The 18,794-nt window shown below is 44.5% G+C and overlaps 1 protein-coding gene across 5 annotated transcripts in view; it reads left to right on the plus strand.

The window, feature by feature from the left end:
• Window positions 1–18,794, plus strand: part of LOC126164718 (tight junction protein ZO-1) — a 736,986-nt gene that overhangs the window by 395,485 nt on the left and 322,707 nt on the right. For all 5 annotated transcript variants that reach the window (XM_049920263.1, XM_049920266.1, XM_049920267.1 and 2 more), the window contains exon 4: window positions 11,775–12,047. In XM_049920263.1, coding sequence (XP_049776220.1) covers window positions 11,775–12,047 — 273 coding nt within the window. The remainder of the gene's footprint in view (window positions 1–11,774; window positions 12,048–18,794) is intronic.

Raw genomic sequence — 18,794 nt, forward strand, 5'->3', positions numbered from 1 at the left:
TCATTGACTTCGTGACCATCAATCCTGATGTTAAGTTTCTCGGTGTTCTCATTTCTACTACTTGTCATTACCTTCGTCTTTCTCCGATTTACTCTCAAACCATACTGCGTACTCATTAGCCTGTTCATTCCGTTAAGCAGATCATTTAATTCTTCTTCACTTTCACTCAGGATAGCAATGTCATCAGCGAATCGTATCATTGATATCCTTTCACCTTGTATTTTAATTCCACTCCTGAACCTTTCTTTTATTTCCATCATTGCTTCCTCGATGTACAGATTGAAGAGTAGGGGCGAAAGGCTACAGCCTTGTCGTACACCCTTCTTAATACGAGCACTTCGTTCTTGATCGTCCACTCTTATTATTCCCTCTTGGTTGTTGTACATATTGTATATGACCCGTCTCTCCCTATAGCTTACCCCTACTTTTTTCAGAATCTCGAACAGCTTGCACCATTTTATATTGTCGAACGCTTTTTCCAGGTCGACAAATCCTATGAAAGTGTCTTGATTTTTCTTTAGCCTTGCTTCCATTATTAACAATCTGTTATATCATCAGAACATTATGATATCTACAATACACCAATAAACAATGCTAACCTCCTCGGCATGTATGCATCCGGAGAGATGTTGTGCACCTGGATGGGTACTGTGAATATGATTGGCGCAGAATAGTCTTTGCTGAATAACATTTATGGAGTCAGCTTGCTCTGTTCTCTCTTGAGACGTGGAATGTAGCTTCTACTTCTGGCCAGCTGCAAACTAAATCAGCGACAGGGGTGCAGGAAGGGTTGGCCAAAGACGACTTGCAGAGATTTTTCAATCTCTAACATTATTCTAAGAATGCAAGAATACCGCGTCACTCTCATACACAAAGGGAAAGATGGACAATCGTAATCGTAAATTACGGACTATGATCAAAGCGCTAGAAATTTGTAGGTAACCGAACTGCAGTTGCAGGGTTGAATCCCGCCAAATATTCCACTCCTAGTAGCCTCCAATAGGAAGCAAGGAAATACTGTTCCACACTAAAAGTATCGATTTAATTACTCAATTAGTCTGATAGAGTGAGCGAATATATCGAAGTGAATCGCTGCGGGGGAGGGGGAGGTGGGTTACCAGGTATACACTACTTTATTCAGGACAGAGGTGGGGCTAGTGTGACACATAACAGATGCTACCTACTTCTTCCCAAATACCTTTGTTCCATCCACTACAAGTTTTCACAGCAGTGGAAATGTGAGAACAGGGATGTACCGACTACCAACGCGAGGTCTGCATAAGCGGCTAGGGGACAGGTGAGAGGGATGGAATGGAGGATGGAGACGGAGAGCATGTGTTCCAACAGGAATTTCTCAGGCATCAAATATCAAAAGGTAGCCACGGTCGTCCGATGATTATTGCGACGTCCAGTGTGCACGGTGCACGGGTTGACAGCGGCCGCGGGGTGGAGGGGGGCGTGGCGCGGCCCGGCGGGCGGCGCGTGCTTCGCGACCGAAAGGTTTTTAACAGTGTCATTACGGGCGGTGAGTTATGTTGACGGCATTCATTCTACAATCGCATTTACAAAAAAGCGCCACAGTTGTTCAAATATTTCAGGTTACCTTCTCAACCTCAAAATGTTTATATAAACAGTATTCCCTACACTGCAGTCAATTTCCGCACCAGTTCTTTAAACAAATAAATGTACGCTGACTTGTATCCCATAAATTGTTTAGATGAACAATATTCCATGCATTGCCTTGTCGGCCAGAAATGGCTTAAACAATATTCTATAGACTGCAATCGACTTCCCGCCAAATTCTTGGAACAAATAAATATATTCCTTACACTGGCTTTTTTTTTTCTACTGACTGGTATGATGCGGCCCGCAACGAATTCCTTTCCTGTGCTAACCCCTTCATCTCAGAGAAGCACTTGCAACCTACGTTCTCAATTATTTGCTTGACGTATTCCAATCTCTGTCTTCCTCTACAGTTTTTGCCCTCTACAGCTCCCTCTACTACCATGGAAATCATTCCCTCATGTCTTAGCAGATGTCCTATCATTCTGTCCCTTCTCCTTATCAGTGTTTTCCACATATTCCTTTCCTCTCCGATTCTGCGTAGAACCTCCTCATTCCTTACCTTATCAGTCCTGGCTTGTATCCAGTAAATTCTTTGACTAAATAATATTCCACCCATTGCCTTGTCGATCAGAAATTCTCGAAACAGTATTCCATACACTGCAATCGATTGCCCGCCAAATATCCGATCGACTGAGTCTTCTTCCCGCCAATTTCCTGGTGGGGGAGGGGAGTGGGAGTGCTGTTGGGTTTCGAAGAGGGGGAGGCGTTAATTACTGTAACGGTTTAATTAATTAGCATACCAAATTGTTAGAGTTTGGGTTCAAATGGCTCTGAGCACTATGGGACTTAACTTCTGAGGTCATCAGTCCCCTAGAACTTAGAACTACTTAAACCTAACTAACATAAGGACGTCACACACATCCATGCGCGAGGCAGGATTCGAACCCGCGACCGTAGCGGTCGCGCGGTTCCAGACTGAAGCGCGGAGGCGCAGCTGCAGGAGGGAGACGTGCTGCTCAAGATCAACAACCACAGCACGGACGCCTGTAACCACTCGGCCACACAGGCCGGCCTAGAGCTTGGAGGGGGGGGGGTCTATTCAAGTAACTCGGGCCTGCAGATTTGCTCCTGTTGGCGAGGGTATCTCACAGAGAGGTGGGACAGGCGGATGCGTCGGCAGAGGGATAGGCTTTCCCGGATGGACAGATTATCCCCAGGTGGTCGCAAACCATTTAGCAGAATAATAGGTTAAGAGGAGGGGAAGGGGTTATATAAATCAATCAGCAGTCAATTTAATCAATTTGCATATCAGTCTGATATCAAAAGTGGCGTTGAACAATAGGTTAAGGATCTGTGAATCAAAAGGGAACACAATGTTAATCGCAGACACGGAGCAGAAGAATAGGTTTGTCCTTGAAACTATGCTTACCGCCGATGTAGACAACCCGCACTAACATAGTGTGTGCCAGAACATGGCACCCCTTTCTGAGGCATACGAGGCAAGGTGAGCTGGACATCCCGTAGCAGCTCTGGACTGGCGTCAGATGGAGCGAGGGGCCAAATTTTCCGCAGGTGTAGGACTGGCGACCGCGACAGTGGTTGAGCCCCGCACGTATGGTGCTCCTGGAAGGCGGCGCGTGGGTAAGGAACAGGAAAAGGTAAAACACGTCGGTACTGCTGTATGAATTTAAATACCCTTTACTCGAGCAATAAGAATACATAACTTGGAATGAGGTGCGAAGCTGAAGCGAAGTTTCCTGGCTGGGTGCACCTAATGAAATGGGGAGAATCTGTAGCGATGCTCGTAGAGCTTTCCAGCGCCGGCTACAGGGCGCTGACGTCGATGTCTGTCGTAGTGCCAACGTAAGCAGTGGCATCGTAGCTATCGATAGCACAGCACATGTTGCCAGGGTTGTTTCGACTATGCTGCGGGGTTTCGCCGGGAAGCCATTGTACATCCTCTGTACATCCTCTGTACAATCCCAATTTCCTCAGAAACGATTTCCATACGTTTGAAGCCCCGAAGAAAGACATTCGTGGCCGTCGATTTGTTGCAGACGAAGAGGTACACGCCTGGATACAATCGTCATTTTGCAGTCAAACGCAAACATTTTCGTACGAAGGCATTGACAGTCTTGTCGCACAGTGAGATAACTGTATTAGCAGTTACGGGGATTACTTTTCAAATAATAAAGTATTTAGTTACTTTTTTCCCATCTGCCTCGTTTCTCATTTCTCTGCCCCCTATATTATCCCTGGTCCAGTTTTGTTTCTTCTCCTAGTCTGTTGTTGTGCATCGTATTAATGTGCCTTGTGCTTACTTCTTTCAGTTTAGTATCGAGGGAGGGGACTGTCAGCGTAACCCTTGCGTTTCTTTCCTAGAATGCAGGAAAATGAAATTATTTTTTTCAGGTTTGGCTGAAGCATGTAGCTACATTAAGTGTATTTCCTAAATGACTGGTGCTGCATACGATAAAATACTGTACGGAGAGAAAAAATTCCAAACAAACTGGAGATAGTAATGGAAATTTATCATGACATATAATGTCCTCGTACGAGGACACAGGTCGTTATTATAAAATCCGGCATGCATAAAATTTAGGGATATTTGCAAATGCTATCGAATAATCTGTAATAAGTAGCAAGAGAACAACAACGTTTCGCTGCTGTAGCAAGAATGCAGTGGAAAAACTAAGCTGCCCAAGCACTAACAACGTACACTGCTATTTTGCTAATACTCGTGAAAATGTTACTTGGCCTCATTTAAGAAATCGCATTTAAAATATTAGGGAAGTGAGGCTTAAGAGAGTGTGTTGCTTCGAGTTGTCTTCTATTACACTGAGGTGACAAAAGTAGTGGGACAGCTCGTGACACCGTATAAGGTCTTCTTTTGCCCGGCGTAGTGCGGCAGTTCGACGTGGCGTGGACTCTTACAAGTCGCTGGAAGTGCCGAAACATTGAGGTTCAAAAATGTTCAAATGCGTGTGAAATCTTATGGGACTTAAGTGCTAAGGTCATCAGTCCCTAAGCTTACACACTACTTAACCTAAATTATCCTGAGGACAAACACACACACACACACCCATGCCCGAGGGAGGAGTCGAACCTCCGCCGGGACCAGCCGCACAGTGCATGCCTGCAGCGCCTGAGGCCGCGCGGCTAATCCCGCGCGGCGAAACATTGAGGTGTGCTCGTGGAAGTGCTGCCAGTGCGGGAGTTTGTGCACGAACGGACGTCTCGATTATGTCCTATAAATGTACGATGCGATTTTGCGTGATCTGGGTGGCTAAATCATTCACTAGAATTGTCCAGAACATTCCTCAAACCAATCGCGAACAATTCTAGCCCTGTGACATAGCGCGTTGTCATGCGTCAGAACTGCGAACGTCAAGTCGAGGAATGGCTACAGACTGTGTCGGTTCGTCCAGCTGGATCAGAGCACTCAGTCCACTCCGTGTAGACACAGCCCACATCAGTCCGGAGCTGCCACCAGCTTGTACAGTGCCTTGCTGACAACTTGGGTCCGTCACTTCGTGGGATCTGGCCCATACCCTGTCGTCACCTCTTACCGGTTGAAATCGGCACTCACCTGACCAGTCGCCCAGTGTCCAACCCGTACGGTTACCAGCCCAGCGGAGGCACTGCAGGCGATGTCGTGCCGTTAGCAGAGGCATTCGCGTCGGTCGTCTGCTGCCATAGCCCGTTAACGCCAGATTTCGCCGCACTGTCCTAACGGTTGCGCTTCGTCGTACATCCCACGTTGACCTCTGCGGTTATTTCAAGCATTGTTGCTTGTCTGTTAGCATCGACATCTCTACGCAAACGCCTCTGCTGTCGGTCGTTAAATGGAAGCCGTCGGCCACTGCGTCGTCCGTGGTGAGAAGTCTGTCTGAGATGTGTTGTTCTCGGCACACTCTTGAAAATGGCTCTGAGCACTATGGTACTTAACATCTGAGGTCATCAGTCCCTTAGAACTTAGAACTACTTAAACCTAACTAACCTAAGGACATCACACACATCCATGCCCGAGGCACCATTCGAACCTGAGACCGCAGCAGCAGCGCGGTTCCGGACTGAAGCGCCTAGAACCGCTCGGCCACAGCGGCCGCCGGCACACTCTTCATTCTGTGGGTGTCGGAATATTGAATTCCGCGGCGATTTCCGAAATGGAATGTCCCGTGCGTCGAGCTCCGTCTACTATTTCGCGTACACAGTCTGTTAATTGCCGTAGTGCGACCATAACCAAATCGGAAACTTTTTCGCACGTATCTCCTTATTACAAATGACAGCTCCTCCAACGCACTGGCCTTTTATACTTGGTGTACGTGATACTAGCGCTGTCTGTATATGTGCACATCGCTATAGCACGAGTTTTGTCACAGGCTAGGCGCAAATTGAGACGCGTGTATCAGGTGTGACGTGACACGACACTACAGCGCGACACGCACGTGCCGCACGGGTCGCGCGGCTGCAGCGCATATTGCGACGCGTACACCGTACTTCGCACGCGCCGACTGGCGACGCTCTGCGCTGACAGAACCGAAGCGCGCGCACACTGTAATCTTCCTCAAACGATTTTGCAGAAACTATTCGCTGTAAATATTTGATTTTTGCCTTACTTGTTCCGTTATATGTCAGCTTCGGGGCGAAGTGCCCATGATCTCGTTACTGACCATTCTTATTATGATGTACACAATTTACTAAGACACTACGCAAAACTCAAAAAGTTTGCAACGAAAATTAAGGGTCGCTGTGATTTTGCGTTTGGTGCGTATTATACATGTTGCTGCGTATGAAATGTAACTAACATGTTGAGCTTTTGTTTAGACTTGGGAGGAGGTCTCCATCTGCCTCCGATCTAGAGAAAATGGATCCCATGTAGCGCGCTCACTTCCGAACTCACGCCCCCAAGGATGAAATACTCGCAACCTCTCTCGTATCTCCTAAACCGCTCGAGACATCGAAACGAAAGTTTGGCAAATGATAACACACAAGCAGGAGAGTGTTTTGCCAATTCGTAAACACACGGAACTTTCTTATCTGTGGCGATATATCAGCACTTATACTTCCCTTTTTATTTACTTCACTCCAGTGAGTTTTGAGAGTTATCGACAGCTAACGAAACAAGAGCTTCCTAGTATGAAAATAAACATGGAATTTCTTCTTTCATGTTACTGCAAACTGACACTATGAGGTTTTTCGTAAGCTATTGAGCTCTGTGATTGCCAATTACTTGTTTAATGAGGCACTCTGTTTCGGAATTCTGTCTCAATAGCTGCTGTGAGATGAGTTTGGCAAATTACACTGTGCAAAGGAAGTAGAATTAAACCAGTCACCAAGAGTAATGTGGCCGTTACTCACAAACGGTGATGCTTCTTCGAATGAGAAAAGGTCAACAACTCACACGAAAATAGATTGCCAATTCTGTTGGAATTTTGGTGGAATCCCCGTAACCGATCGTATTTTTAACACTGAGCGACTGGAATGGAAACTTACCAAAGGATTTTATTCCTTTTCTTGATCTGAGCAGTATTAAAATAGTGACGAGCGTTCTTTCAGGCGGAATTGTAGGCACATGCCAGATACTGGTTACTCACCTACGGCTTGCCAAACTGACAATGTGTGATCACGAATAAAATAGTTGTTATTGAGAAAAATAAACAATTGCTCTGGTCAGTGTATTGTCAGCAGCGGAGGACAATGCGCGCGACAAGAATGCACAAGCTAGCCATGTGTGCTTTGTGAGTTGGAGTTCGAAAACATTGTGATGAAAGTAGATCTGCCTTTGTCAGCAGTACATTTCATCAAATTAAATATATCTAATCATAAATTAAATAAATCTAATCATAACACATAGCTAACACTTGGTGTAAGAATCATGATAGAAGGTTGTATACATGGAAGAACCCTGGAGATGCTAAAAGGTATCAGATAGATTATAAATGGTAAGACAGAGATTTAGGAACCAGGTTTTAAATTGTAAGACATTTCCAGGGGCAGATGTGGACTCTGACCATAATCTATTGGTTATGACCTGTAGATTCAAACTGAAGAAACTGCAAAAAGGTGGGAATTTAAGGAGATGGGACCTGGATAAACTGAAAGAACCAGAGGTTGTGCGGAGTTTCAGGGAGAGCATAAGCGAACAATTGACAGGAATGGGGGAAAGAAATACAGTAGAAGAAGAATGGGTAGCTTTGAGAGATGAAGTAGTGAAGGCAGCAGAGGATCAAGTAGGTAAAAAGACGAGGGCTAGTAGAAATCTTTGGGTAACAGAATAAATATTGAATTTAATTGATGAAAGGAGAAAATATAAAAATGCAGTAAATGAAGCAGGCAAAAAGGAGTACAAACGTCTCAAAAATGAGATCGACAGGAAGTGCAAAATGGCTAAGCAGGGATGGCTAGAGGACAATTGTAAGGATGTAGAGGCTTATCTCACTAGGGGTAAGATAGATACTGCCTACAGGAAAATTTAAAGAGACCTTTGGAGATAAGAGAACCACTTGTATGAACATCAAGAGCTCAGATGGAAACCCAGTTCTAAGCAAAGAAGGGAAAGCAGAAAGGTAGAAGAAGTATATAGAGGGTCTATACAAGGGCGATGCACTTGAGGACAATATTATGGAAATGGAAGAGGATGTAGATGAAGATGAAATGGGAGATACGATACTGCGTGAAGAGTTTGACAGAGCACTGAAAGACCTGAGTCGAAACAAGGCTCCCGGAGTAGACAACATTCCATTGGAACTACTGACGGCCTTGGGAGAGCCAGTCCTGACAAAATTCTACCATCTGGTGAGCAAGATGTATGAAACAGGCGAAATACCCCCAGACTTCAAGAAGAATATAATAATTCCAATCCCAAAGGAAGCAGGTGTTGACAGATGTGAAAATTACCGAACTATCAGTTTAATAAGCCACAGCTGCAAAATACTAACACGAATTCTTTACAGACGAATAGAAAAACTAGTAGAAGCCGACCTAGGGGAAGATCAGTTTGGATTCCGTAGAAATACTGAAACACGTGAGGCAATACTGACCTTACGACTTACCTTAGACGAAAGATTAAGGAAAGGCAAACCTACGTTTCTAGCATTTGTAGACTTAGAGAAAGCTTTTGACAATGTTGACTGGAATACTCTCTTTCAAATTCTAAAGGTGGCAGGGGTAAAATGCAGGGAGCGAAAGGCTATTTACAATTTGTACAGAAACCAGATGGCAGTTTTAAGAGTCGAGGAACATGAAAGGGAAGCAGTGGTTGGGAAGGGAGTAAGACAGGGTTGTAGCCTCTCCCCGATGTTATTCAATCTGTATATTGAGCAAGCAGTAAAGGAAACAAAAGAAAAATTCGGTGTAGGTATTAAAATCCATGGAGAAGAAATAAAAAGTTTGAGGTTCGCCGATGACATTGTAATTCTGTCAGAGACAGCAAAGGACTTGGAAGCGCAGTTGAACGGAATGGATGGTGTCTTGAAGGGAGGATATAAGATGAACATCAACAAAAGTAAAACGAGGATAATGGAATGTAGTCGAATTAAGTCGGGTGATGTTGAGGGTATTAGATTAGGAAATGAGACACTTAAAGTAGTAAAGGAGTTTTGCTATTTGGGGAGCAAAATAACTGATGATGGTCGAAGTAGAGAGGATATAAAATGTAGACTGGCAATGGCAAGGAAAGCGTTTCTGAAGAAGAGAAATTTGTTAACATCGAGTATAGATTTAAGTGTCAGGAAGTCATTTCTGAAGGTATTTGTATGGAGTGTAGCCATGTACAGAAGTGAAACATGGACGGTAAATAGTTTGGACAAGAAGAGAATAGAAGCTTTTGAAATGTGGTGCTACAGAAGAATGCTGAAGATTAGATGGGTAGATCACATAACTAATGAGGAAGTATTGAATAGGATTGGGGAGAAGAGAAGTTTGTGGCACAACTTGACCAGTAGAAGGGATCCTTTGGTAGGGCATGTTCTGAGGCATCACGGGATCACCAATTTAGTATTGGAGGGCAGCGTGGAGGGTAAAAATCGTAGGGGGAGACCAAGACATGAATACACTAAGCTGATTCAGAAGGATGTAGGTTGCAGTAGGCACTGGGAGATGAAGAAGCGTGCAGAGGATAGGGTAGCATGGAGAGCTGCATCAAACCAGTCTCAGGACTGAAGACCACAACAACAACAATCATAACACTCTTTTAGGATATTCCTACTTTCGTAATAATAGCGACCCTTTTCTTCATTTGTGTAGCCAGTTTTATAATTAGATTATTAATGTTGATAGTGTGCATGGAACAATTGAAATGTTTTTTCTCATCACGGCAAACCAATTAAAACATTGTTATTTGTGACTGCTTTTCGACTGTTTCTAGCTTGCAGTGGAAATGTGATGTAGTACAGTGTCGTATTTCATTATTACATCCATATCGAAGAAATCACAGTGAGACTTCTATACTTCAGATCTTGGGCGCTTTTTACCAGGAGCACAAAGGGATCACACCTGCGGAGATTATCCCTTTCTAAATTTTTGTATCAGATCGTACTGATACGCCAGCATACTAGCCAACGAGAAGATAACTTTGTTTTACTTTCCTGCCGTGTTTCTTAATCACACGATTTTATAATATTCCTTGCTTCCTTATTCACTACCCTCTGTCCCTTTTTGCGATCTGAAAACATCGCGGAGGCATATGATACAATTCCAGCGGCCAATGGCTCATCAGTTACTGAAGTATGCATTTTTCTTGACAGAAGAAAAACAAAACAAACTATAGAGATATAAATAACAGAAAATTATAATGTACTAACGAAGAAAGTTGGAGCGTTTAAAGGGCGAAAAACGAAACACTACCCAAAGGCAATAAAATTTAGTACACAGTAGAGTTGTGGCGATTCGTGAATGAGTCGTTCATTTGAACGACTCTAAATAAAGAATCGTAAGAATCGAATCATGGTACTGACGAATCGTCGTTCAAAAGAATCGTAAGAGCGATTGTGTGTTTCCGAGTCGTGACGATTCCAAGTTCCAACGATTCATCGATTCTTAGTACGCTATGCTTCGAAGGCAACTTCCGAATCATGCCGAGTCGTGCCGAATGATTACGGCCGCCAGATGGCAGTCAAGTGGAGGACGCGTGTCGACAAAGGAAGCTCGAAACGAACAAACGAAGTTCGTGGACCGTAATATTACGCGTGAAAACCAAGGTGACACTTGGCAGTGTCGTCTTCTCATGTAAATAGTTGTGCCAGTGGCAAGTTCTCAGACAAATTAAAAGCAAAATACCTATGCTTCGTATTTAGACGAAATGAAAGTTAAGCTAAATTTGCCTTGTGGAAGGCCTGTCAGCTGCGTTATGAATTGCAAGAGTGATGTGGACTTGGAAAGACATCTTAGCACAGAAAAACATAGGATGATATGAGCCAAATCACGTCTGCCTCACTGCTAGATTTTGTTACTATAAAACAGACGTCCGTAGTTAGATACGTTCAAGCCACAAAACCAAACTGGCATACCACGTAATTTTGCACCACCTTTCGCACAAATCGACTCCTCTTTCCTGGCATACTGAAATAAAACAATAGATGCAATCAAATCAAACGTGACGTATAAATCTAGAATCACACTTGTAACGTCATTTGCAAGTTTACCCATAAATAAACTATTTATGGCATATATTATCATGACACAGTTCGATTCTAACCCCATCGACAATTTCAGACATGTCCTGCCATCTGTGAGTAAGATGTAGAACTTTTTGCATTCCGTAAGAATCGTGCCATCGCAGACTAGAATGAATCGTGAACGAATCGTAGGAATCGATTCGCAATGTGAGATTGAATCGTAGGAATCGAATCGGGAAAAAGAATCGTGTTGCCCAACTCTAATGGGCAATACTACCACTGCTCATATGCGCCGTTCCGGTGTGAGCATATGGCCGGGCTACTTTTCCGCTCCCCGCCTCAGATTTCCCACGGTGCTTGTGAGGCGCGAGAAACTGTGCCTCAACCACAACGCCGCGCGACCTGGCGCAGGCGCGTGTCGCGTCCCAGTCGCGTCGCGTCGCAATTTGCGCGGCCCCATTTGAACCTGCGAAGTCACAAAAACGCGCGCTGCGCTGCGTCGCGCCACACGCGCTATACGCGTCTCAATTTGCGCCTAGCAGTGTACTCTGTGGCGACAGCCGCGCTCAGCGCCTTGCTCCGCCTTTGCAGACCTGGGTCTGGTGCTGGGCTGCAAGATCTACGTGCGCGAGCTGGCGCGCGCCAACCGGGCAGGGGCGGGCGGCGCGGAGGCGCAGCTGCAAGAGGGCGACGTGCTGCTCAGGATCAACAACCACAGCACGGACGGCATGACGCTCAAGGAGGCGCGCAAGCTCATCGACGCCAGCAAGGACAAGCTGAGCCTGGTGGTGCGCCGCGAGCCGCGCGCCGCCGCCGCCCCCGCCGCCCCCGCCGCCTGCTTCGACCACGCCGCCCTCACCAAAGGTCAGCTTCTTTTCCTCTTTTTATGCTATCGAAGACGTTTACAAATATCTGGCCAGTGGCACATGGATTCTCCACAAATCCCATTTCTTCCATCGATAACCTCTCTTAAATACACTGTGTGATCAAAAGTATCTGGACACCTGGCTGTAAATGACTTACAAGTTCGTGGTGTCCTCCATCGGTAATGTCGGAATTCAATATGTTGTTGCCCCACCCTTAGCCTGGATGACAGCTTCCACTCTCCCAGGCATACGTTCAAACAGGTGGTGGAAGGAAGGTTTCGTGAGGAATGGCATTCTTCACGCAGTGCTGCGCTGAGGACGAGTATCGACGTCGGTGAGGCCTGGCACGATGTCGGCGTTCCAAAACGTCCCAAACGTGTTCTGTAGGATTCAGGTCAGGACTCTGTGCGGGCCACTCCATTACACGGATGTTATTGTCGTGTTACCACTCCGCCGCAGACAGTGCATTATGAACAGGTGCTCGATCGTGTCGAAAGATGCAGTCTCCATCCCCGAATTATTCTTCAACGGAGGGAAGCAACAACGTGCTTAAAACATCAATCTAGGCCTGTGCTGCGATAGTGCCACGCAGAACAACAAGAGGTGGAAGCCCCCTCCATGAGAAACACGACCACACCATAACACCACCGCCTCCGAATTTTACTGTTGGCACTACACATGCTGCAGTGGCCTTGCCGCAGTGGATACACCGGTTCCCGTCAGATCACCGAAGTTAAGCGCTGTTGCGCGTGGCCGGCATTTGGATGGGTGACCATCGGGACAGCCATGCGCTGTTGCCATTTTCCGCGGTGCGCTCAAAAAGCGTCATGATGCCAATTGAGGAGCTACTCGACCGAATAGTAGCGGCTCCGGTCAAACAAAACCATCGCAACGACCGGGAGAGCGGTGTGCTGACCACACGCACCTCCTATCCGCATCCTCAGCTGAGGATGACACGGCGGTCGGATGGTCCCGACTGGCCACTTGTGGCCTGAAGACGGAGTGCTTTACTACACATGCTCGCAGATGACGTTCACCTAGTATTCGCCATACCCATCGGATTGCCACATTGTGTACCGTGATTCGTCACTCCACCCAACCTTTTTTCACTGGCCAATCGTCCAATGTTTACGCCCCTTACACCAAGCGAAGCGTCGTTTGGCATCTACCGGCGTGATGTGTGGCTTACGAACAGCCGCTCGACCGTGAAATCCAAGTTTTCTCACGTCCCGCCTAACTGTCATAGTACTTGCAGTGGATCCTGACGCATATTGGAATTCCTGTGTGACCGCCTGGATACATGGCTGCCTATTACACATTACGACCCTCTTCAACTGTCAGCGGTCTGTGTCAGTCAACAGAGGTCGGCCTGTACGCTTTTGTGCTGCACGTGCCCTTCTCGTTTCCACTTAACTATGTTATAGAAATCAGTGGAGCTAGGGATGTTTAGGACTGTGGAAATCTCGCGTACAGCCGTATGACACAAGTGACACCCAATCCTGTGACCACGTCCGAACTCCGTGAGTTGCGTGGAGCGCCCCATTCTGCTCTCTCACGATGTGTGATGACTATTGAGGTCGCTGATGTGGAGTACCTGGCAGGAAGTGGCAGCACAATGCACCTAATGTGAAAAACACGTTTTTAGGGATGTTCGGATACTTTTGATCACATAGTGTATGTTTAGAACCTTATCCAGAAAAGTCTTGCAGAAGATTTATAGGCTGTGCTAATTATTGAGATACGTCTGTAATTTATGCATTCTTGTTTATTGCCTTGTTACTGACTAGTACTATCACCGCTTCTTTCCACTCAGCCGGCACTTGCCCCTCGTTCCAACTGCTGGCCACGAGTTCGTCTATTTGTCTCGCACGTGCATCTCCTCCGTTTAGTAGGTCAGCTGCTACTCCAACTCTCCCAGAAACTTGGTAGTTTTTTAACATTTTGATTGCCTCGAATGTCTTATTCATTGTCGGCTCTGGAACTCGGCGATCTACAATCTGATGTTTATGGTTTGCTCGATTTCTAAACTTCCATCTTCGACATTTAAAGTCTTCAAAATATTCCTTCCAAATTTCAAAACCGTATTTCCATTTTTATCTTTAATGTCGTACATTCATCGTATATATCCTTTTATGAGGAACCCTATCTGACCTGTAAAAATCACTTGTCGCTGCAGTTTTATCCGCTTCTGATCTTTTAATTACAGTCTTGAGTCAATGTTACAATTCAAGACATTTCTTTTTACGTCTTTATTGCCATTCAAAGAACCCAGTAGAGGATATCAATGAAAAAATTCAGTGCCCTCATCTAAGTATTGCTGATCTGGAAAAAATTTATGAGGGCTTGATTTGTATATTGAATGGAAGGCGTGATAGTTTTGAACACTTTTGGGAATTGTGTTTAAAAGAAAAACCTTCACAAGTTGATCATCCTTCGCTTCCTCGGAATCGAAGTATACCAAAGAAGTATGAAAACAACGAAGCCAGCTCACCGCACACTTTCAAACCCCCAAAGGAAACTACACAGCTGTTTACATTGAAGTTTGTGAAACGGTGTTGCATTACTCAGCGGTTTGCTTCAACTGGACTCACACAGTTAAACAAGAGTGTTTGCTTTTAGTAAACAGACGTGAAAAAATTTGGAAAATCAAATGGGTTTTTCATAAATGACCTAGACATTGAGAGACTGCGCCTACACTTGAATTTGTTAGCCGATATCGCTAATAAAAAACAACTGGTCTTAAAAAATCTGCGTGATGTAAGAAAGTACATTACACAAGAGCCTATAGTTGGAGAAATGTTATGTGAAGTATTGAAGTGCATTAAGCTTCTCCAAGTAGTTCCAATCACGACAGTAACAGCAGAGCGGTCATTTAGCGCCCTTAGGCATCTGAAATCATATCTCCGATTAACAGTGGGACAGAAGCGATTGAACAACTTGGCTGTTCTTCATGCCCACCGATATGTTTTGGATGAATTGGATACCCGACCAGTCATCACGACTTCATATTCGGTAATCCAGTCAGACGGTCGACATTTGCACTCCGTCTTCAGGCCACAAGTGGCCCATCGGGACCATCCGACCGCCGTATCATCCTCAGCTGAGGATGCGGATAGGAGGGGCGTGTGGTCAGCACACCGCTCTCCCGGTCGTTACGATGGTTTTCTTTGCCCGGAGCCGCTACTATTCGGTCGAGGAGCTCCTCAATTGGCACCATGAGGCTGAGTGCACCCCGAAAAATGTTAACAGCGCATGGCGGCCCGGATGGTCACCCATCCAAATGCCGGCCACGCCCGACAGCGCTTAACTTCGGAGATCTGACGGGAACCCGTGTATCCACTGCGGCAAGGCCGTTGCCCAGATGGTCGACATTTGCACCTTTCTAAATACACTCTAGCCCTAATAATGGCATTTAGAACAATATTAAAAATCTTTATAAAATAGATAATTAAATACATACATAATGTTAAATTTTCATTTTCGAAATTTTAGTACTAGTTTAGTATTATATTACTATAGTAGTATACTATATTAGTTACTTTCAAATTCTTACATATTTTTAGGGTGTAAGACCCAATTAAAACCCGCTATTTACATACTTTTTGACTGAAATTATTAGGTATACTGTATTAACTTTATTAACTGTATGAAAGCATTAAATTTTGAGATACTGTTTTTATGTAATGAACACTGAGCCTTATTCAGAGTAAGCTTAAATTAGCTATTTCGCTTATTAATCAAAGTGTTATTACTGTGCGACAGCAATATTTTATGTTTTATTCTTTTAATGATAATTTAGGATTTATTTGAATATAATTTCAGTCTTGTCGAGTTATCGACAGTCCAGTTTTCGGGGTTCTAATGTTGATCGTGTGACTTTAAAATGCTTAAAAGACTTTAAAACTCACTATTTTTCATCTAAAATTTAGAAAATTTCCCGGGACAGGACGCCCAGTATGCCCCCCCCCCCCCCCCCAATATTTTTTATAAGTCGGCCCCCTGTCCATGATTGACAATGTACGATGAATCTATCCTACTTCATAGAGAACAGAAAAGCCTCCGAATCCCACGTTCTGTGAAGAGTAGTGGACGCCCAGCCATTTAGCGCCTAGGCGTAGTTTCACTGTCCTACTACCTCTTTCCTTAGATGCTCACGGCAGCAGCACGTGAACATTCGACCAGCCTCGCCGTTCTCGAGAACTCGTCCTCGGGCTGTGCTTAATAATAATCTGCCCGTTGTCAAAGTCGCTTATCGCAATGGATCTCCCTATTTGCAGCCCATATCTTCGCTAGGGTGATCCCCCATCCGTTTCTACTTTGCTTGCATACTTTTGTTACCGCCTCACGTACCCGCAACGTCACAAGGTGGCATCCATCGCCGCGGTGGACGGTGGTCATAATGTTTTGGGTTCTCAGTGTAATTTTGTATTGTTGTCAGTACGTGTAGTATGGCGACTCATCTATTGGTTGCCTTGTTTTATAGCATTTGAAATGGGGCAACGCAGTCCCGAAAGATGTGCTAAAAATATCACACATTTGACAGTTGGTGGTGGTAACATTCTCAGTACCAATTCATGAGACAGTTTTATGATAGCTTGACAACAGATAATAGGAAACGTGTGTTAACTTTAAAATCCAGAGGACAAATCACAACGAGAATAGAGAAGAAACTATTATCTAAGCTCGAGACAGGAGTAAAACAATGGAGAATCTTGTTAAAACGAGTTGTTGCTGTCGTCAAACACTTTTCCATACGAAGCTTATCTGTCGGGGGCCACTACAACTGCTTTGGGTCAACAAATCGATGCACTACAGTTTATACCAGAATTCGATCCTTTTCTAGATAAACATACAGAACTTCATGGAAACAAAGAAAAGGTAGCAAATAGCATCTTTCTTTTCAAACGTGTGAAGAGTTTATATCAATTCTGGTAGAATGGTTGACTAGGCATATTGCACATGAAGTGAAGGAAACTAAATATTTTTCTACCATATTAGACTCCACCCCCAATATTACACAAGTGGATCAAATGTCTTCTGTTATGTGGTATTTATCAAAATATGGATTTCTTGTTGAAAGGTTTATTTGTTTTATATCAAATCCAAGGTACAGATCAGAAGGATCAGCTGATTCATTAATAAATTTATTAAGTAAATATGATTTGGACATTTACTTACGCAGATGTCAGTCATATGAGAATGCAAGCAACATTGCTGGTACTCACTCGGCTCCCTAAGCTAGAGTTCAACAGATCAAGGCTCTTGCAGTGTATATTCCGTGGGCAGCTCGCACACTTAAGTTAGTAGATTCGTGTGCAGCTGAGTGTTGCCCTCAGGCAGGTTCATTTTTCCCCTTTGTTACTGGGTCTAGTGATGCAGGGGACACAACTCGTCGGCTTTGACCAATGACGTCAGAATTGGTCAGAGAGCATTTTTTTGTACCCAGATGAAAGAGCTGATTTGACTGTTCAGAAACAAAGGAATACGAGAGACGATAAATATAGTTGACATATATCAAGGCAAGTAGTATTTTCACGTTACGGATATCGCGTGTTTTTATAGTATTATTTCTGTGGACAATGAAGGGGAAAAATGGATGGAAATATTGGTAGCATAGAACACCTCACGTCACATATACATGGGTTGTATCTCGAACCTCATTCGAACTGTATTGGTTAACTGCAGTCCGGGATACAAGTTTAGCCTACGTCGATTTCTTCGTTTCCGTTAGCATTTATATCCTGTTGTTCAGTTGAAATGGCTGCTCTCGTAATCTCGTTGCTATTATTTAATAGCTATGTTGCCCCTTATACGACAGAAATCATTACATGATTTCTGTTGTTCGAAACTATTATTCATGTTTCGCAACTAAGTCGGCATAGAGTGACGGAGTGTATAAAAATTAATCCCTATTTCCCAAACCAAGAGGAACGTCACTGTCTACATAACACTTCGTTCAGTGCATGGTGGAGGGTACTTTACGTACAGATTTCAACAAAGCCACAGTGTTGCTCCGATCTTGATGAAATTTTGTATATTTGATCTTCAAAACAAGTGGAGCCTCACCGTCTACGTGAAATTTCATACGGTATATGGCGGAGGGTACCTTAAAACAGAATTACACACCGTTTCACTGATCGGCTTGGGAGTTGGCTCATGTGTGTATGTTTTCGTGGTGAAGGTATTTATACAAGCCAACGTATGCTGGATGGCGGAGTGTTGGCCTATCTTTAAATAAATTCAACATCGTTTCGTCAATCAGCATGAAAGCTGACAGATATACGTATTTTTTCATAGACGGGGAAAGAGGAGATGGCATGAGAGAGAGGAGAGAGGAGAACGTGATGGAGGCGGGGAGGGGGAGGAGGAGCATCCAGAGAAGTGAGAGAAGCAGATTAAAAGAGAGAGGGAGCAGCAGGTAAACAGAGAAAGGGGGAAGGTGGTGAATGACTAATGGAACACTGTAATAAATACATAAATTAGGGGTGTTATTGTGAATTTTATGTACTACAGAGAGGTCCAAAAAATGTATCCTCTGTTTAAAAATCCATAACTTGCAAACTAATTGACGGAGTTGTCTCATTTGTGGTGAAAGTGTAGCTTTAAGTCCTACTTAAAGATATCACTGTAGGTGTTTGAAATGGTCACCATTAACATCCACACACAAACGATGCCGCCGAACTGCAGCACGAACTACTGACTGCAACATGTTCAATTCGATATTTGCACATGAATGTACGATGGA

Source organism: Schistocerca cancellata, chromosome 1 (genome assembly GCF_023864275.1).
Source record: "Schistocerca cancellata isolate TAMUIC-IGC-003103 chromosome 1, iqSchCanc2.1, whole genome shotgun sequence".
NCBI lineage: Eukaryota > Metazoa > Arthropoda > Insecta > Orthoptera > Acrididae > Schistocerca > Schistocerca cancellata.